Source organism: Neurospora crassa, linkage group V, assembly GCF_000182925.2.
Source record: "Neurospora crassa OR74A linkage group V, whole genome shotgun sequence".
Classification (NCBI taxonomy): domain Eukaryota; kingdom Fungi; phylum Ascomycota; class Sordariomycetes; order Sordariales; family Sordariaceae; genus Neurospora; species Neurospora crassa.
This window is the reverse complement of record NC_026505.1, coordinates 5251218-5270610: the sequence shown is the minus strand read 5'-3', so window position 1 is coordinate 5270610 and position 19393 is coordinate 5251218. Positions and strand designations below refer to the sequence as shown.

General features: G+C 50.6%; 3 protein-coding genes across 3 annotated transcripts; 1 reads left to right on the top strand and 2 right to left on the bottom strand.

The window, feature by feature from the left end:
- The first annotated feature begins 2735 nt into the window (after positions 1-2735).
- NCU04223 (hypothetical protein) lies at positions 2736-5883 on the top strand. Its single transcript, XM_955754.3, has 4 exons — positions 2736-3678; positions 3779-4524; positions 4597-5240; positions 5306-5883. Exons 1-4 carry the CDS (start codon positions 2794-2796, stop codon positions 5662-5664), a joined length of 2634 nt encoding a protein of 877 aa, XP_960847.3. The 5' UTR covers positions 2736-2793; the 3' UTR covers positions 5665-5883.
- A 1752-nt stretch (positions 5884-7635) lies between these two features.
- Positions 7636-10442, bottom strand: NCU04222 (hypothetical protein; the record flags this gene model as incomplete). Its single annotated transcript, XM_955753.2, has 1 exon — positions 7636-10442. One exon carries the CDS (start codon positions 10440-10442, stop codon positions 7995-7997), a length of 2448 nt encoding a protein of 815 aa, XP_960846.1. The 3' UTR covers positions 7636-7994.
- A 3110-nt stretch (positions 10443-13552) lies between these two features.
- On the bottom strand, positions 13553-17122 carry tre-2 (trehalase-2). The gene is made up of 5 exons (XM_955752.3): positions 16352-17122; positions 16219-16285; positions 16029-16153; positions 14209-15953; positions 13553-14114 (listed from the first exon to the last, which is right to left on the bottom strand). The coding sequence occupies exons 1-5, from the start codon at positions 16499-16501 to the stop codon at positions 13967-13969; spliced, it is 2235 nt and encodes a 744-aa protein (XP_960845.1). The 5' UTR covers positions 16502-17122; the 3' UTR covers positions 13553-13966.
- Positions 17123-19393: the final 2271 nt, after the last annotated feature.

Here is a 19393-nt window from a genome sequence, read left to right as displayed (position 1 = left end):
GCTTCCCTGAGACCACAAACAGCCCCATCACGCCCGCTACGACCTATCGTTTCATTGTCACGAATCCAGTTCCGAACCACACCCACCCGCATATCTCCTTCCGATACCTTGACGCGTTGGATTGGTCGGAATGCATTTAATCTAGACAGGGCAGTCAGGCTTACCCGCCCAGGTGGCTTGGCTGGACCGCCTCTCAATTCTGGACCCCTTACCCAAGCAACGATAGGGATTGTTTGACACTGTCAATTTCCTCGCATCAGGATATCTTCAATGAAGATTGAAGACTGACGGCTGCTTACGGGAACCACCCCCAATCCTCAACATTAAATGCCATTACCAGGACTCGGTATGATTCTACGAGCGAATATGCCCAAAAGCTCTACCTATCACCAATGTTTATGCCCCTCCCTTTGCTTGCCGCCCGTGGGGGTCTTCACGAAAAAGCGCTGCGTGGCCAGAGGCGTCAGTCAATCTTGCGCCTGCATCACTCTACATTCACGGTCAGCCGCAGGCACCAATATGGCCATTTTGCGGCCTGATACGGCCAGCTTATCATGAAATATCAGTGAAAAAGGTTTGGAACGATAACCTTCAATGTTGCTGGAGATGGAATGGCTGGCTAACGTCTAATGTCAGCAGAAACGGTATAACCTTACGGGGCACCCCGGTTTCCCCCACCGTTACTTTCAACCCCAAAAGTGACACTGCCTAGTATGCATTGCACCTACATGGCGCTACGCTTTTCGTGGAGAAATAGTGAATATTGGCGCCAGCTGGGTGGTCAATACCCAGATTCGCTCGACCGCAGCGAGCTGAAGGCCCTGGCTGCGTGCCACGGTGTCAATCGACCTTTCACTATTGATTCTTATCAAAAAAAAGAGACCCCTCTTCAGACAACATCAGCCAGTCGAGGCTTTCCAGCTCACCTTATTCTTTACGTCTCCCGAAGGCTTGCTTCGTGGCGTGCGCCGCTTCTCTGTCGGATATCTCATCTCACCAAGAGCCAATTTCTCTTCCCGATGATCTACATGGAGGCAAATCAGCCCTCGTGATTGAGGATTCGAGGGCGTCTTGGGAGTCCAAGGCACCTTGAAGGTGTTCAATTGCCAAGCTCGTATCCATTGAGGGGGCAATCAAGAACATTACAACAACCCCCATGGCCGTGGTTTCACGGTGGGAACGGGCCGTGCAACCGCAACCACGTTTGGAAGGAGAAACTCACGGCGGCTGGCTGGCCTCGAGTTACGGGGGTTCTGGGATCTAAACCTTAAATGGATGATCTACGCCGGCCAGTCCGAGGCTGGGGATAACGACCTTTTACACTACAGCTTTCATAGAACGACATGTTAGGATTTCACCGCCCACTTCATCAGCTGTGATATGTCGTCTTGAAGGATTCATCATTGTGGTTGGCGGCAACATAGCATTGACTAATGTACCGTACAGAGCCCAGGCACCCGCTACTGCTGTGCGAGTTACTCCGACTTCATTGCAGACAATTAGATGGCCAGCCGTCTTTAAGCCACATCCATCAATGCTAGGCCGAACAGGTTCTATATGTTACACAACAGACGAGGTGTTGTTATGCAGGCCGTGCTACACCATTCAAGATACTCAGGCTAATCTACTATCGACTGCTTACCCCTGGACTCAACAACTTTCTTTCCGCTCATTGAGCAATTGTTCACTTGCAGAATGCCGAACCGTCGAATCAGAATGCAGAGATGGCACAAACCTAGGAGATCTCCAAGACATATGGGATGCGAAGCGTGGATCACATTATGTTCTATTTCCTGACACAGTTCATTGTGACCTCGGTTGGCTCGGACGTCGAGTAGTACGGGTACACCTTGAGGCCTAACAGTCGGGCTTGTATGTTAGAGCGATGGTAGACGTCTCAGTAAGTCGTTTCGTTATCTTGTCACCGTTATCATGTCGTTCACCTGCCCGTTTTGATATATGGACGAATGGTGTAAGAAGACACGGCTGAATACGTCGCAAAGCGTGACATTGCATACCATGAACTCTAGGTATCAGAAGTACGGACTTTCTGCGTGTCACTCTTTGCGACCTCAGCTGTATCCTAACGTGAGATCTTCTTGTGTAAGACGCGGCCTGGCTAAATCGCTTATCACCCAGTTGCAGGGGGAAAACGCACAAATGTGATGAAAGTGAAGGTCGAGGAATACTGTGGCGGTCGCGGTCGAGATCGAGGAGTGCGGTGCCACGCATCACCACCTCAGCTGCTTGGTAAAACAAAGGCGGCGGCATTTGAAGCGACGGCGCAGATTGTCAGGGATTTATCCATCACAGTTTTCTATCATTTACGAAGAGGAATAACTCTGGTTGTTCGTCGTGTGTCTTGGGATCTGCCACTTTCACGATCAAGCTTATTGCGGTTGTTCACTAGCGTCATACATATCCCCCTTTTCACGATTAAACACTGCAGTGTTTACCTCACACAGATCAGAACAACCCTCTCCCCCCTTGACTGAGCATATTTTGGTATCTGCGTTGGCCTTTCGGTCAGGTCGCCGGGCTCAATCGTTTCCTTTCAGCTATTAAACGGATGAATCTGATACGACAATGAAGGCCTTCCGATCATACTTCACGCCCTCCTCGACGGCGGACGAGCGGGACGATGGACGAGCGACTCGTAAGAGTGGCGAAGACAACAAGTTCCCCGAGCAGCAACGCGAGAAACTCTCTGGGCAGAAATCAACAGGGTTACCATCAAGTCCTGCAACATACGATGGCAGTGCTGTTACACCTCGCTCGATTACCCCGTCTCCAATGCCTGGAAATACACTCACGGTACCAGGTGCGGCACACCAGGGCCCACGAAAACAGATTGTGCAGTTGACAGCTTCTGCTACCGGTTCGACCTATTCATTCCGTCATTCTACTATTTTTCCGGCTGGAGATGCCCGAAACGGCGATCTCGATGCGATGACCGAGATCAGAAGCGACATGATGGTCAACTCGCTTTTCGAGCAAATGTGCCGAAAACAGTACAGCACGGGCTTTGATCCATACGAAGGCGTCGTGTTGAAGAAGTCTCGGGGTAACTTCACCTGCTGCCCACCGCAAATGGCGGCTATCCCCGATTCACTCTACGCCATGATCACACAGATGAATGTCCGATGTGCCATGACAATCAACACACACGTCGTTCGCACAATCCTGAACGGCATTAGCAGGAGGAGTGATATCAACTTTGTACCGTTGCCCGACGGGTTGCGCGTTCAGATTCTGCGCACCATGTCGGATCTACCCAAGGGCCAACTCCATCAGTTTGCTGCTTTCATCGAGGACGCCAAAATCCTGGTAGTGTGGGCCGACGAGCCCGAGAAGATTCTCTCTTGGGCCGAAAACCTCGAGAAGAAGCTCATCGAGTCCATTTGGGGCACCAACAACGACGCAGATGATGACGATGCTGATGAGAAAGGAAATGCAACAACACAGATTGAAGAAGTCGACGGAAATTCGTTGGAGCAGGCGAAGGAGCACCGCCCGGTCAGATTGGAAAGTGCTTGCATCGTAGCTCTGACCATGGCGCTGTGTGTTGCTTGTCTCGGTCTCGGATGGAGGGCGCTTGCGTACGAAGCGTCAGTGGACAAAAGCTATATCCGATTCGCCTTGTTGGCGGTCTCGCCTATTCAGTTCTTTGTGAGCTTGGTACGTATTATCCAGCATTTGTGGTGTGATCGTGATACACACCTTTTCGCCCTTCTATCCATGCAGCCATCAAACTAGATGCTAACAGCTGGTATCAAAGTTCTTCTTTCAAACCCTCGCTGGCAATCTGTTCCAAATCTTTGGCCCCATCAGCTCTGTCGAGAATAACAGCAAATACTACAGCGGGAAGCCACCCCAAAGGCTTGACCGTCACCAACACACGCTGCCCCATGTCACCTTCCAGATGCCCGTATACAAAGAAGGCCTCGCGGCTGTCATCAAGCCCACGGTAGTCTCCGTCAAACAAGCCATCAGCACCTACGAGATGCAAGGCGGTACCGCCAACATCTTTGTCAATGACGACGGTATGCAGCTCGTCAGCGAGGAAGAAGCCCGAGCACGCCGTGACTTCTACGACGAACACAACATCGGCTGGGTGGCACGCCCGCCACACAACCCCAAGCCGAATCTTGAGGCTGGCGAGACCGTGTTCCTTCGTCGTGGCAAGTTCAAGAAGGCCAGCAACATGAACTATGCCCTCCACACTAGCAACCGTGTCGAGGAAAAGCTGACCAAGATCAATCGTATCGGTAACTGGACAAACGATTACGAAACGGCCGCCTATCAACAGTGCTTGAACGAGGTTCTTCGCGAGGACGAAGGCCGAACTTGGGCTGAAGGCAATATTCGTGTTGGCGACTACATTCTGTTGATTGACTCGGATACTCGTGTTCCGTCTGACTGTTTGTTGGATGCTGTTAGTGAGATGGAGCAGAGCCCTGAAGTGGCTATCCTTCAGTTCGCCTCTGGGGTCATGAACGTTTCCGATTCATTCTTTGAGAAAGGGCAAGTCAATTTCTACACCTTCAATTCGTTCCGTTCCATCGCGAATTGATAGCTGACCATTTTTCTTTGCAGTGTCACCTGGTTTACCAACCTGATCTACACAGCCATTACCTTCGCTGTCGCCTGCGGTGACGCCTGCCCCTTTGTCGGCCACAACGCCATGCTCCGCTGGCAAGCCCTCCAAGATGCCGCCAGCTACGAGGAGGATGGCTACGAGAAATACTGGTCCGAGTCACACGTGTCCGAGGACTTCGATATGGCTTTGCGTCTCCAGTGCGCTGGCTACTCTCTTCGGTACGCCTCCTACACCGGCGAAGGCTTCAAGGAAGGCGTCAGCTTGACTGTTTACGACGAGCTCGCCCGCTGGGAGAAGTACGCCTACGGATGTAACGAGCTGTTGTTCCACCCCCTCCGTTTCTGGATCGTCCGTGGTCCGTTCACTCCGCTGTTCCGCAAGTTCCTCGGCTCCGGTATTGCTCTGCCCAAGAAGTTGACTATCTGCGCATACATCGGGACGTACTATGCCATCGGAGCGGCATGGGGCTTGTCGCTGATCAACTATTTCCTGACTGGTTGGTACGAAGGATTCTACGATAAGTACTACCTCGATTCGTTCGCCATTTACTGCGCCATCATTGTGGTGTTCACCGCTCTTGGCAACTGTGCGCTCGCCATCCTTCGGTACCGCACGAATAAGCAGGGTTTCTTTACCGGCTGTAAGTTTTTCTATTCCCCCCTCCCCTCTCTTCCTTTTAACACAGCGACTAACCGCCACCTACAGTCATCGACAACCTGAAATGGATCCCCATGTTCACCATCTTCCTCGGCGGCCTCTCCATCCACATCTCGCAAGCCATCTTGTGTCACTTCTTCGAGATCGACATGGTATGGGGCGCCACCGCCAAAGAAATCGAAGAAGTCCATTTCGGGCAGGAGATCATTCGCATCCTGAAGCGGTTCAAGTTCACATTCTTGTACTGTTTCTTGATGACGGGCCTGATTGTCGCGGGATGGTTCTTCTTCCCACATCCGTGGAAGATCCAGAAGCTGTATAGTGTTTATCCGTTGGCGAGCATGGCGGTTACGCACTTTGCGCTGCCGGTGTTGTTGAATCCGGCGTTGATGTTGTTTACTTGGTAAATAATGTTAAGCTCTGTGGGTAGGCAAGGGAAGACATACATGGTGGTGGTGTCGTCATTCTACTTGACGGGTTTTTCAGCTGTTCACGGTTGGGTTTCGGGCACTTAGCTGGGATCAGAGCCTGAGGTTGCGAAATTTCTCCTTCGGTTCAGTTTGCCCAGCGTTCAATGGAGGTCAATAATGTGATTCGAAGACAAAAGAAGGATACGGAAGTAGATGTATTGGATAGAACTTTTTTTTTCTTTCTCTGTTAATTTCCTTTGCGGTGTTTTAGTTGGTGGATTTCCTCCTACACAACTAAAATACAAGTACATAATGGTCAATGCATAGCTTGGAATCTCTGGAATGGTGGCTTATGAAGGCAACGATGGATGGATGGATGGATGGATGGATGATTTGGGCGAAAGGGTTTTCTATACAAATTCTATCTAGATGAATAAGATGACAAATATCTTGCCTTTGTGTTTGCCGATGCTGTCGAGAAAAGACACCTATGCTGTCAAGCTAAGTTGGTCGAGTGATTGGTATTTGGTTTTCGTACAATAAACATTCATCCTACCTAATTAAGGACAAAGACCGTAGGTTGCTAAATATGAGGTCGTGAGATACCTACCTACCTACCTACCTACCTACCTACCTACCTACCTACCTACCTACCTACCTACCTACCTACCTACCTACCTACCTACCTACCTACCTACCTACCTACCTACCTACCTACCTACCTACCTACCTACCTACCTGCGTACGTACGTTAAGGAACATTGAACAGTTGACTTTGATGACGGAACCGGATACGGAAGACTGTCACCGGAGTACGATCAAGGCCCAGACACTCAGCTATGCTCGAACTGAAGGCCAAGCTTGGAACTAGGTATCCCCTTACTGAATTTGTTAGAAAGGCCGGGGTAGTAGAGACATGAGATCTATCATGTTAAAGATACTGCTCATTGCAAAAAGGTACATTATATATAGACAGAGGTGCTTCGCTCCGTCCAAATCACTGTCTAGATACCTAATCAACCGCAGAAGACAAGAGATGTCACGATGGTGGGAATAGTTTTAATCACTTCGTCGGTCCTTGGACACCGCAGCGGAAGGAGTGTTGACCGTAGGGGCCAGTGTACCCACCTGGAAAGCGAGGACTTGACAATCGGATCGTTAGGTAGAGGTATCTGTCAGGCATTAGGTATGTATCATCCAATCAGGTTGGACAGCAGCTAGCCATTTTACGTACCTACCAAGCTTCGTCACGCACTCAGTTCAGTCGTCTCAGCTGTTACCTACGAAATACCGACACTTTCAGCTGTCCGTGCAGTAAATTCACATGGAAAGTTCAAGTTCAAGTTCCGAGTCAAGTAAGGGCTTATCCACAACTTGTCAACACATCGATCATGCGCATACCTACCTCTACTCACAGTACATGTACATACGTTCTTCGTTGTCTACCTAGTCTAAACCTGTCCTGGTTGCATGAAGTCCAGTCCAGCAAGTTTCTTTGTTGGATACTGCATACATGCATGCAATGAGTACCTCTAGCAAGCAGTGAAATAACTCAGTCAGTCAACGACCCGTGACGCACTCGAATCAACCAGATGACAGCTCGCTCGGACCATTCCCGCTTGTTCCATCTTGCCTGTGTTCCTGGTCCGTCCCTTTCACTTTTGTTGATCTTTTGCCAAGACGTTGGTTGTTCAGGGGTGGAAGAACTGAATGTAAACAGACGGATTATGCTGGCGGGAGATGAGCGTAGAGGTACGCAAAGAGTGAACAACTGGCCGGGACACGGTCGGGACAGTAACTTTTACCTGGTTTTTTTTTTTTTTTTTTTCTTTTTTTTTCTTACGTTATATGCTATGGATATAATAAGGGGGGGAAACAAAGTACAACTAAACTAAACGCTCAATTGTTCAAGAAGAGTTATTATTATTGGTCTTATGGACGTTAGCTATCTACATAGCCTATCCGTTGGGTATGCGGTGCCGCTTCTCTTCTTACTGGTAGTCGGTGGGAAAAACCGTGCCGTAGCTGGGTGAAAACCCTCCGCTTCGTTGTCGCAGCAGCGCCCTGTCGGCCCCGTGCCGTCGCTGTTCTGACTTCCCCTCGGTATTCAAAGATAGTTGCTATTCGGATCAAAGTTGAAATGATGGTGAGAAACCGTCCTTAAAAATGTTAGTAAGGTAGCTTTAGTTAGTTTACGTCCTTGTCCTCTACTAGGAGCCAGGACATAGTTGGAGACCATTCCGTGACCAACACGAAAGCGCCAGTCACTGACACTAATTATTCAATCAAGAGTAGATGCCCTTTCCGACTTTTTCCATGGGCCGCTATTAGCCTCGATTGGGGAAGCGTTTCATCCGTTTGGCGGCGGGTGCTGGTGCACATGCTTCTTGTCCGCCTTCCTCTCGACGTCTTTTCTGACTTCCACTTCCACTTGCATGGACGTTACTATGGGCCGGATTATGGAAGGTGGCTGGAGTATGGGAGGTGGCCGAATTATGGGAGGTGGCCGAAGGATGGAAGGCATGGAAGGTGGCCGGAGTATGGAGGGTGGCCGGAGTATGGAGGGTGGCCGGATTATGGGCGATGGCCGGATTATGGGAGGTGGCCGAAGGATGGAAGGTATGGAAGGTGGCCGGAGTATGGAGGGTGGCCGGAGTATGGAGGGTGGCCGGATTATGGGAGGTGGCCGAAGGATGGAAGGTATGGAAGGTGGCCGGAGTATGGAGGGTGGCCGGAGTATGGAGGGTGGCCGGATTATGGGCGATGGCCGAATCATGGGAGGTGGCCGAAGGATGGAAGGTATGGAAGGTGGCCGGAGTATGGAGGGTGGCCGGAGTATGGAAGGTGGCCGAATTATGGGAGGTGGCCGAAGGATGGAAGGTATGGAAGGTGGCCGGAGTATGGGAGGTGGCCGGAGTATGGAAGCTTTTCGCCCGTTTGGCGGCGGGTGCTGATGCAACAGTTTTTTGAACTTCCTTTCGACGTCTTTTCTGACTTCCACTTCCACTTGCGTGGCCGTACCCATTGGCCGGAGTGAGATGAGAGTTGTGCCCGTTTGACAGAACACCCGGAGGCGAAGCGTGCATACCCCCATAGACAATTCCATCTTGCTCTGGTTGCTGGCCGTAGTTGACAGCGTTCGCCATGGTGTTCGTTTGAGACAAGTTGGGCCAAGAAGGAGGAGGGCGGCTGTTGCTGTTGTTGTGGTTGCTAGAAGAGCCACCCGACTGCTGGCTCCCTTGAATTTCTCTTCGCCGGCTTTCCAACGTGACCTTCTGGATTTTCTGGTGCATTTCACACATCATCCGAAAGACGCCATGCCTCCGGAACCACGCATGCTTCCCGTTGGTGAGCGAAGACGGCAATTCTTCCCACCCCTTTCCATCCCACCCCATAGGCATCAAATAAACCTTGAGGCTAGAGGTACTGAGCCCGTTGGGGACAGTTCTCGGATCCGCAATCGCATCAATTGCCCACCGATTCCCCGTCAGTACCTCCCTCCAAAAGTCCCACAACCCTCGGTTCTGAGCACGAGTGCAAAGATACTTGCACTCGTCCCCATCCTTCCCACCAAAAGCAACCCTCAACACCTCCGTGAGGAAGGGGATCCAACCCCGCTTACACCCCTCGATGCGAAGCATTAGCAACGCTTCTGTTGTGCCCATGTCTGAGTCGATGGTAAACAAGGGGACCAAAATTCTGAGAAGGCCGATCATTAGGCGTTCTATGAGGGCCCATGTGAGGCTTTTGATGGCCCCAAGGGAGTTTAAGCATGGGCTTGGGGCTTGGGCTCTTGTATTACCGTTGGAACTGAGCACGGCAGTGCAAAAGTCCGACGAAAGAGACCGGATCTCGTCGAACCGGTGCTTTGCTTTTATGACAAAGTCATCGATCCATAACAATACTTGCTCTAGATCTTGAGTTTCTTGACGCCCGCTGGCGATGATGCCATGAAATGCAACGGCGGAGATCTGGGCAAGCAAATCAAATTCTCTTCGATCCCACCAAGTGAGCAGGTTCTTTGCAACGTCACTTATGCTCCCGACTGTTCTTATGGCGGGTGTGGCTTGTGGAGTGGGTTGTTGTGCTCCAGATCTTGCCGTGCTGCTTTGTCCTTTCTGGACATGGTTGAGTCTCTGTCCGTGTCCATTTTGGACTCCACCCTGCCAATTCACCGCTCCCGTCGGACGCTGGGGGTATGGGTGATGGCAGGGCTTTCCCCTAATATGCACCAGGCACGAGAAGCAACAGTCCTTCATTTGCATTTCAGCAAGAACCATAGGACGGAGCCTCGCCTTCTCCTTCTCTAAGCTCCTGTTGAAACTTGACGCAATCTTGCGCGTAGTGGATCCGGTCTTTAGGCTCTCCTCCTTTTGCGAAGCGTCGTGATACATGTTTGATGTACTCGCCGACGTGGAGAGCCTCTTGATCCAAGAATATAGCAAGATGGCGTTCCCGAAGCTTAGCTTGTAGGTCATGCGACGCTTGATTTCAATGGGACGGGGTAGCATTCGCCATTGCTCGGCGGGTGACCGGCGATCGTTGGGGTTGTAGAGTGGGAGGGTGTCGAATCGGTATTGCTTAATGGGGATGGGCTCGGGTCGGTCATCTGGGAGAATTGCTGGTTGCTGGACGTAAACTGGTGGGAAGGGGGAGGTTGATGAGGAAATCTGGGTCGCGGGGTATACCTCGGCCGCGGGCAGTAGCCCGGGTTGGGGGGCCAGCATAGCCGAAGGGGTCAGCAGGGCTGAGTGAAGGTTGCTGTGGTCAGACATGTTGATTATGCCCAACGAAGAAGTGAATGGCTCTTGGACCGGTGTTGAAAGAATGCGAGTATAGTTTGTGACTCTGATAAGGATGTTCAGTTGTTCGGTTGGCTGAATCGTTGAAGGACTCTCTTTGCCGGGTAGCTCGGGAGGGGATGCTGCGGTCTCACTATCCAACGATGTCGAGTATTCTTGAAATAGAATAGAAAAGATGGAGTTCTGCGCCTGAAGCGAATGCTGATGAGCGAGTAGAGCGTGTTGGATCTCGAGTCGTATACAGTGGATGGTTCGATGAATGGTAGTCGCTGTTCAACATATGGTAATAGTGAACGAAAAGAACGAAAGTGTCGATAAGGTCTTCGAGCCAGTTTTCTGATGGACAATGTGCACAGAGTCAGAACATCCAATTAAGAGGTCGGGACATTATACAGAGGGGGGCCGCGAGTGGCAGGCGGCTGAGGATTGAAGGTCTAGGTGACAGTCCATGACCCTAGAACGAGAAGGGGGTGGATTCGTGGATGCTTATACTCGAGTCGATAAGTTTCGGTGAAGAGAGTATAGTTGTTACAATCTTCTCGATGGACTGAAGTCCTGACGCCAATGCCTCCCTTCCCGCTGAACTTGGCAACGTTGCCGACGATGTGTATTTTACGCTTGTGCCGATCCCAGGGTTTGACTCACCTATGAGTTCCTAGGTTGCGTAACCCCCAGAGGACTGTGCCGTGATTATGGTTGTCGATGTGATCGTATGGTAGTTGGTTTGATTGATAGGGCTGAGATGGATGACCTGATGTGATTGTTCTCTTTTTGAATTGTTTCTGAGTCTTGTCGGTGCCCTCTTCTTTTCGTTTCCATGCCCTGGAGCCCTAATGTATGCATGCTGCTCATGCAATGGTTTCTTGAGTGTGCAGCCCAGCTTCCAGGTTACTGGTATGGAAACCAAGGTAATACCAGCATTGACCCGTCAACCAGGCTCTCTCTACCATGCTCAAGTTATTTAGACACGCGTCCTCAAAAGTCATTCATCAAGGGCTCGTTGACCTAGAGGTTCAAACTCGTGGCTAGGGCCGATTTACTGGCCTCATACCTCACCTATCTAAATCCAGTACGAGTAGTTAGCATGGCGTAACTGCTTCATGATTAGGATTGGGGGTTTTCCAGAGCATCAGAAAATTGGTAGAAGTGGCTCTGCCCTACATGTACATGCAGCAGGCACCAGATCGACACATTTTGTGTGGCGGAATTATGAGTGCTTTGGCTTTACGCACCTGCTTTTCACGTGTGACGATATTCTGCAGCACACTGTCATTGGGAATTATGACCTAGATTCTGTCTGCTGAAGGGGCGTAAAAAGCTGGACGAGTGTCTGTCGTGGGCTGCTAGAGCAGAATGGGGGTATCCAAGAGGTGGTGCTATTGTGGGTGAAGCGAAAAACTCGGGGAAATCGCCTGTGCCACTCGGTGATTCAAAGCCCTTGGAACCTTGGGATGTCGACCGAAGTTAAGATATTGGAAGATCCAAAACCCAAATTGTGGCATCAAGTGTCTGTTCCTGAATTGTGATTTGCCTATAGCTGTTGGAGGCATGTGCAACCGTCATCGGAGTTATCGCTCGTTCTTACCCACCTGATTCATGAACCAAACTCTTCAACACACCGGAATGGGAACCCCTTTCCACTCGCAGAACCTTCACTGGAGCGAGACAAGCCCAAGACTTGGACCTTCCAAAAAATCGGTTCTAAAATGTTCTCCAGAGACTTTGGAGGTATTTCACCTTTTTGCCGTCACGTGGCTCATCATAGGCGGGACTGTCCGTGTAGACGACAAGAAGAGGCGAAGAATGGAGCATATCTCTTTCTGGATGTCCACAGAAAGAACACCAGGGGGAGAGGGGACAAACCCCGTCAGGAACAAGAAGGGAACAGAAAGATCTATCAAGCTGATCCACGACTTCCACACGACTGTCCGATATGATTTGCAACCAATTCCAACCAAACTGAGCGTCTACCCACTCATTATCTGAATTCAGTTCTTTTCTAGTTTGTTTTCTCCCCATGCACACTCGCAAGTATTACCTTGCTGCACTGTAGAGTACACTAAGGACTAGCTAGCTCATACGATTTCATCTATGCTGGCTGAATTTCAAGCAACAAGAACAGTTTCCAAAACCTTGAACCACAAATCATCAATGTCAAACGATAAGGAACACCGTTGCCTATCCGCACCCCTCGCTTCATGAGGAAAGAAAACAAAGAAAACAAAGAGGGAGAATCAACATGAGGAAGGAAGGAAGAAACTCCTCGAACTTTTTCATTTCCCCTTACTCCTCCATCTCAAGACCCTGTACAATAACATCCTCAATCTTCTTCTTCCCCAGAGTCTCGACAATCAACGTAGTCAGTCATTGATGTGAACCCGCGAAGGTCATCCTATCCCGTTAACGAACCCAAGTTTCACTCGTCTCTGTAATTTCGCCAACCACATCCTACCGTCATTAAAATTCTACTTTACGGCATTTGCCATATCCTGCAGTTTGTGAAAGGTAAGGAGCGCGGGACTCAAGTGGTGAAAGCGGGGTACCTGTCGAGATAGGAGGTCAAGTGTCGTGAAAGAGTGTCCTGGGAGAGAGTAAATGGGTGTCTTGACATGGTTATAAAGCAGTAAGACGGTGCCCATGATTGTGTTTGTACAAAGTAGTTTAATTTGGGCTGTCATCAATCTTGTCACTAAGCAAAAAGACCAGCTAACGAAGTGACGGAGTTTGCAAGAATGCCCTACATTTCAATATAAGGGGAATTGCAAGTAGAAGATGTCGGGCTCACGCTAGATAAATTGACGTAGACTTCACGGCGAGTCTCAAAGAAAAATGTTTTGCAAAGCATCCAGTAGGTTTGAAGGCCTGAAAAGAACTCAAGTGAGCCATGACCAGTCAGTCGTGAAAGTCAACAAAAACAATGAGAGCAATGGATGGAATGAAAGTTGTCTTTATGGCTTCGGCAATGCCATGATTTTGGTGGCTAGCGCACGCGCGGTCCTCCTTGGTTTGTCTTGCGGGAGCCTGGCTGTAGACAATTCTCAACAGGTTCACTCACATCCGTCCGGTCACAACAAGTCAATTCACGTTCGCTCAGTTCTTTCATCAGGTAGTGATTTGCCTATCTATACTACTACTACTAACTGACCGTTCAGGTCGAGGTCCGTCTCTTGGAATGTTTGCAGCCCTTAAAGCAAAACATGAGCAACACAACTCGCGTGCTTTTCAGTCTTCTCTCTCAGCAACACGCAGTGGTATGCATATACCATCATAGTACCTTCTCTTTCCTGATGTGACTTCTCTAATCTAGCTCCTGTTCGTCGCCCCCCTTGTCAAGAACCGATCTGACTATGTAATCTGATGGAAAAAGCCGCGCCAGCAGTCAATACGAAACCTAAACGCCGAATAATGGAAATTGCGAAAGCCAAAAGGCTGCAGGCTAACAGACGCTTCGATGGAAAGATAACCGTGTCGTTGAAAATAGGGTAGCCGAAACCAGATCAAACGAGCTCAGAGAGCGCCTTGTTCCGATTCTCCTCGACGGCCTTCATAAAGGTTTCGTAGGGAGTCAGAGTGCCGAGCGCACGGCGCATATGCGCGTTAACGATCTGCAGGCCGTAGACATAACTGGCGTTGACCCATCCGAAACTGCGTTCATCATGTCAGCGATTGTGCTTCTCTCGGGAAAAAAAACAAAAAAAAACAAAAAAAAAAAAAAAAACATAGCAGTAGACAAACTCACCCTTCTTTGGCAACTCCCTTGAAATCCAACCCTTGGTTGCCGTACTCGGCATCGACTCTGTGTGGGTCAATGGGCCTCGTCACATCATACTTCTCCACCACGACGCCGTTGAAGTCCACAAACGCCTTGGTAATCATAAACAGCCACTTGTAGGCCAGGCGCTCCGCTTCCTCGTTAAAGCCGTACCGGTAGAGACCTGTCCAAGCAAGAATTTGCTGCGGCGCCCAGCCGTAAGGGTAATCCCATTGACGGTTAGGGCGCTCTAGACCAATCTCACCACGAGACTCCTTTGTTCCAGAAAGCAGACCACCAAAAGCCTCCAACTTGGGCAAGGCCTTGGTCACCATGGCAGCTGCCTGCTTGGGGTTGCTGACACCCGCCCACAGGGCCCAGAAAGTGGTGGCACTTTCATAGTTGCACTGCTTGCGCGTGGCCGTGTTGTAGTCGAAGTACATGCCCGCCTCTTCGTTCCACAGGTACTTGTCAATGGCCAGCTTTCTGCGCTTGGCACGGCGATCCCACATTGCCGATGTCTCGAGCTTGCTAGCAGCGGGGTTGTTGGTAGCGAGCCAGTCATCCGGCACCTCAAACTTGTCGTGGAAGACGTTGCGAATTGTACGCGCAATGTCGGTCTCATACTTGAACAGGAGCGAATTGAGATCGATGGTGGCCAGATCAGCGCAGATACCTTCGAAGCGGTATGTGGTATCGTGGCCGGACTCACGAACAGCTCTGTCGTGCATGAAGTAGTCGTCGAGCGTGGGCTCCTTGATCTCACCGTGGTTGTAAGCGTACACAAACTCGTCAAAGCTCATGTTGTGCTTCTTGGCATAGGGCTCAAGAATATGGATGAAGTGGCCAGCCTCGGTCTCGGGAGGGACGCCAAGGCCTTCAGGGCGGTACCTGGAGAGACCAGTCACAGGGTCAAGGCGAGGCTCAGCTGTCCAGACGCTATAGTATTCCTTGATGGCGGCCAACAGAGATTGGCGAAGGAATTCAAGCGCACCCGGTTCGTGCTTGATCTTGTCATAGACGCGCAGAGTCATATCCGTTAGGAAGGGGGGCTGCGATCGGCAAAGGTAGTAGGAACGAGTAGCGTTGAGGATCTTGCCGTAGTGCTTGATGCAGAAACAAAAGTTTTGCACCATGGACTTGGCCAGATCAACCCGATCGTTGACCAGCAAACCGAGAGACTCCATGTAGCTGTCCCATCCGTACAGCTCGTTGAAGCGACCTCCGGGCACCACGAAAGGGCGGCCGCGTAGAGTCTTTTCACCGGTCTTGGGATCAACCACTTCTTCCATATCTACCGCCAGCAGGCCAGGCTTGGCATTCATGTCCCGAACAATCTCGGGGGTGATCTTCTCGGGAAGATATTGAACATCCAGGCGAAGCTCAGGCCTGTCCAAGGCCACCTTGGTATAATACTCGTGTTGTTCCGGTGCTCCTCTGGGGATGTAAATGCGGGGTCGGGGATCGTCAGTCCAGTCCTTGGGATCCCGCGCAGCGATTTCAATGCTGGAAGCATCAATGCGGCGTGTTAGACCCTCCCAGAAGTGGTCTTTGATCAGTCGCGAAAGTCGGTTCACGGGGTTCTCGTTGAGTCTAGCCTCATCGAGGATAATCTGCTTGCGACCGTATTCCTTGGCGAGGTAAAGCTCCTGAAGAAGGTTGGAGAGCATGTAAGTGCCACGGATGTCGAATCGGTTGTAGCCATTGGATGCAGCGGTTCTGAGGGACAGGACCTGGGGGGTTGCACCATGTTAGCGCTGTGTAATACCAACTGCAACTTCTAACCCCTTGATGGCGTTTCCGCGTACCTTTGGCCCGTTGTCCTCGATGGTGATCTGCATGTTGCCATCCGTGTCCTCCTGCGATTGCAGACTCTGCAGCGTGGGCTCGACCTGGATAAGGAATCGGCGGGATTGCGGGATCGTTGACTCGTCTGTCAAACGTCTGATCAGTATGTTTTGCACGGGATCGTTCGCTGGCAAGTGATTGTCTTCGTACCATGGCTGCCTCTGCGGTAGGGCTCCTTCTGAAGGCCTAGACGTTCAAACTGCTTGAACAAGCTGTTCTGTAGGCGGCGGAATCAGTGGATGCTCGCCCAAGCGTGACAATCCTGGCTCGGGGGAGTGCTTACCTGAGAGTAGGTGCGGGTTCTGGCTCCAGCGCGGTGGTTGTGATGGCGGTCCTCGGTGGTATAGTATGTCTTCGCGTCGTCATAGACATTGTACTCGTCGATCGACAGGTTGCGACCCCGGCCTTTGCCTGAAGAAGGCTGGGAAGTCATCTTGTTTGTCTCCCGAAAATGTTTGTTTGTTTCGAGATGCGGAGAACAGTCAAGACGAGCGGGTTCGATGTTGAAGATGTCTTTGTTTGGAGCGAGAGGGAAAGAGATAAGGCTTTGTGAGTCGGACAAAGTCGCCGTTTGTTGTACAGGTGCTCGATGGAATTAATTGGGCTTTGGAAGCAGACAATCCTTTTTCTTTGGGTGAGCCGATTTGTTGTTGGGTGAGGTTGGCAAGGAGGAGGGGAGGGCAGGCCGGACAGGGCGGGCCACGACGTGACGCTACGTCAGGTCTCCAGGAGGTAGGACCGGGGTCAGTGAGGTACTGCCCAAGGTAGCTTAGGTTTACAGCAAAGGAGGAAAAAGCGGGACGGCCTTGGGTTTCTTCGGTTCCCTTCCAGGAAACAACGAGGACTTTGTAGATAGCTTTCAAAGTTGGGCTTCAGTTTGGGGAAGATCTTATATATATATACAGGGCAAGAGAAGAGACGGATCCAAACAAACCAAGCCAACAGACAACTGAAGTGAAGGGGAAATTGAACTATGGGGATGGCTTAATCTCACTTTATTAGGTGAATGGTGCCGGTGTAGGTAGAGGTACTTGGGCGGGAGGGTTGAGATGGAGGGTGTCTGTCTGGTTCCAGCGGGCACGGCGGCTGAAGCGGGTCGCACCTCCAGTACACTAGCAGATACCGCCCGCGGTACCTCTAGCTTCGTAGGTTGCTTTTTGCAGTCCACACCAGAGACACCCTCCACGTAAAAAGAAGAAAAGACCGGGCGGGAAATTCCCTGTCTCTCTTCTGTTTCTAATACAGTGGCCCGGGAGGAAATTGGTACCATGGCGCCCACTCCGGCGATGCGGTCACGCGGACCCGTGATGCGATGGGGGGGGACCAGGGTTAAGAGAATGGGAACATACAAAACCCTGGCGATGGAAAGCGGGATGTGCACGGGTGGGCAGGTACTTTGAGACAACGAAGGTATGGTACCGGCTTCTCCAGAACATTGATGGAAACATCGATGTTGGGCCCAGCACGAGAAAAGCACGAGGACGCAGATGAGGCTGGTGTTTACCCAGCTGGAATGAAACTATTCATGGCCAGAAGTAGTGTATGTGGAAATGACCCGAGACGCAAAGAACTACAAGTTGCAGCCCCATCTTCAAATTGTCTGGTTTCCCGTTTCTGTCCTTGTGAGAATGAGTGCTGTGATAGCAAACGTGATAACGGAGTTTGATCCCGACCAGCGCTTCAGCCAGGAGGACAAGTAAACAGGAAGGTACCGCCGGTACCTTGTTTTAGTCCCAAGTTGGGTGACCCGATGCAGTCTTCTTCGTTCGGGGTCGAGCTGTTTATGATTGGTTATGATTTCCTTCCGCTCTTTGATAAGTTTTGGGGAAATGCTGTGCAAAGAACAATGATGAATGAATGAATGAATGTAGATGAACGACATTGTGAGGCTCAGACGGCTGACCCTTTTGAAGCAATTCTGCAGGAATGTCTTGGGGGTTCATTCGTCCACGATGTGCAAACAACACAGCAATAGCGAAAGCATTCCCAAGAATTCCAACGCAGCAATCACAGCGTTGCAAGCTGCCCCTCCTCTGCCCTCCCTGCTCGGTATTTCCAATCAGATCGGCCGGCGGTGGTGGGGACCCTGAAAAGGATCACTGTGGCAAAACATCATTTGACAAGTCCAGCAAACTCACACACGGACACTTGCACATGAAGGGTGTTTGGGGTTCTGTGCAAAAGGCCTGTGAGCTGATGCGTGGTGTTGATGTTCGTCGAGATTTTATTTCCAGCCCGTCGCCATTGGTCAATCCAGAATATCCGCGTGAAGCAGCAATTGGCCAACGGGTCAACCGTTGTGCGTAGAGGTATGCGCTGACAACTGACACAGGAAGTCAAATGGACATTTGTCAGTTCCTTCCTTTGACAAGGGGCTGCTTATGTGCTCCTACTTGCCATTTTTTTCAGTTCGAATCTCATCACCAAAGCAACGAGCAACAATCGCGAACCCCAATTTCTTTTCTTTTTCATCCGTTCAAATCCGAAACAACAGATGTCGTCACACCCAGATAACTTCCTTGGGCTAACAGTGGATGACTACAAGACCCGGACCGAATCGCGGTGGGTTCTGTACCTAGAGGTAGGTAAGCAATCGGTGATGGAGCAGACTGCCAGCGGATACGCGACAAAACGTACATAGTAAAAGCTTAACAACGTAGCCCTAGGCGGAAAAAAAAGAAAAGGGTTCCACTATGACGACGTTCCATTCCCATCTGCAGGCCGATAGCGATACTAGCCGATTCTAAAAACGGTACGTACCACACTGTTGAAGAGATGTACATACTGTGATACTGTAGCATTCGGGCGCCAACGAGAGAGGGAACGACGACGGCCACGGGCGGGAAGATCATTCATACGAACTAGTGAACACTATTTAACGGCCCGTACCAATTTGTTGATATGGTGAAGAAACCATTTTTCGCAGATATAATAGTAGTGCTGTGGAAAACCAAGCACTTGGAAGTCGTGAACCCAAGCGAGCCCACTCGAAAGTTGATAGAAGTAGTGTACAGTACCAAAAAAGTGACGAGAAGACCACCACCTTGTCGTTCACCGAACTCGATACTTTTCTGTACATACATACTACTTTCCACCAACTCATCCCAAACCCAACTAGGTAAACACTCTCACCCCCAAAGCTCTATCCATTCCATCCCATCCATCTCTAGATCCGGGAATCAAATCAACCATGACCGAAAAAAAAAAAAAAAATTCAGTCGAGTCCCGTGCCCATCCTCCATGCGGCAAGAAGCGAAAAGGAAGGATGCCTGTCTGAGGCGGCGTCGAGGAATGAGTGGGTGGCACATTCCATCTCCCCCGATCC

Coding starts and splice junctions, on each gene's coding strand:
- NCU04223 (XM_955754.3), top strand. CDS start 2,794: ATGCCTGGAAATACACTCACGGTACCAGGTGCGGCACACCAGGGCCCA. Junction 3,679..3,778: donor TTCAGTTCTTTGTGAGCTTG/GTACGTATTATC, acceptor CTGGTATCAAAG/TTCTTCTTTCAAACCCTCGC. Junction 4,525..4,596: donor GATTCATTCTTTGAGAAAGG/GCAAGTCAATTT, acceptor TTTTCTTTGCAG/TGTCACCTGGTTTACCAACC.
- tre-2 (XM_955752.3), bottom strand. CDS start 16,501: ATGACTTCCCAGCCTTCTTCAGGCAAAGGCCGGGGTCGCAACCTGTCG. Junction 16,286..16,351: donor GAACCCGCACCTACTCTCAG/GTAAGCACTCCC, acceptor CGCCGCCTACAG/AACAGCTTGTTCAAGCAGTT. Junction 15,954..16,028: donor TCGAGGACAACGGGCCAAAG/GTACGCGGAAAC, acceptor GCAACCCCCCAG/GTCCTGTCCCTCAGAACCGC.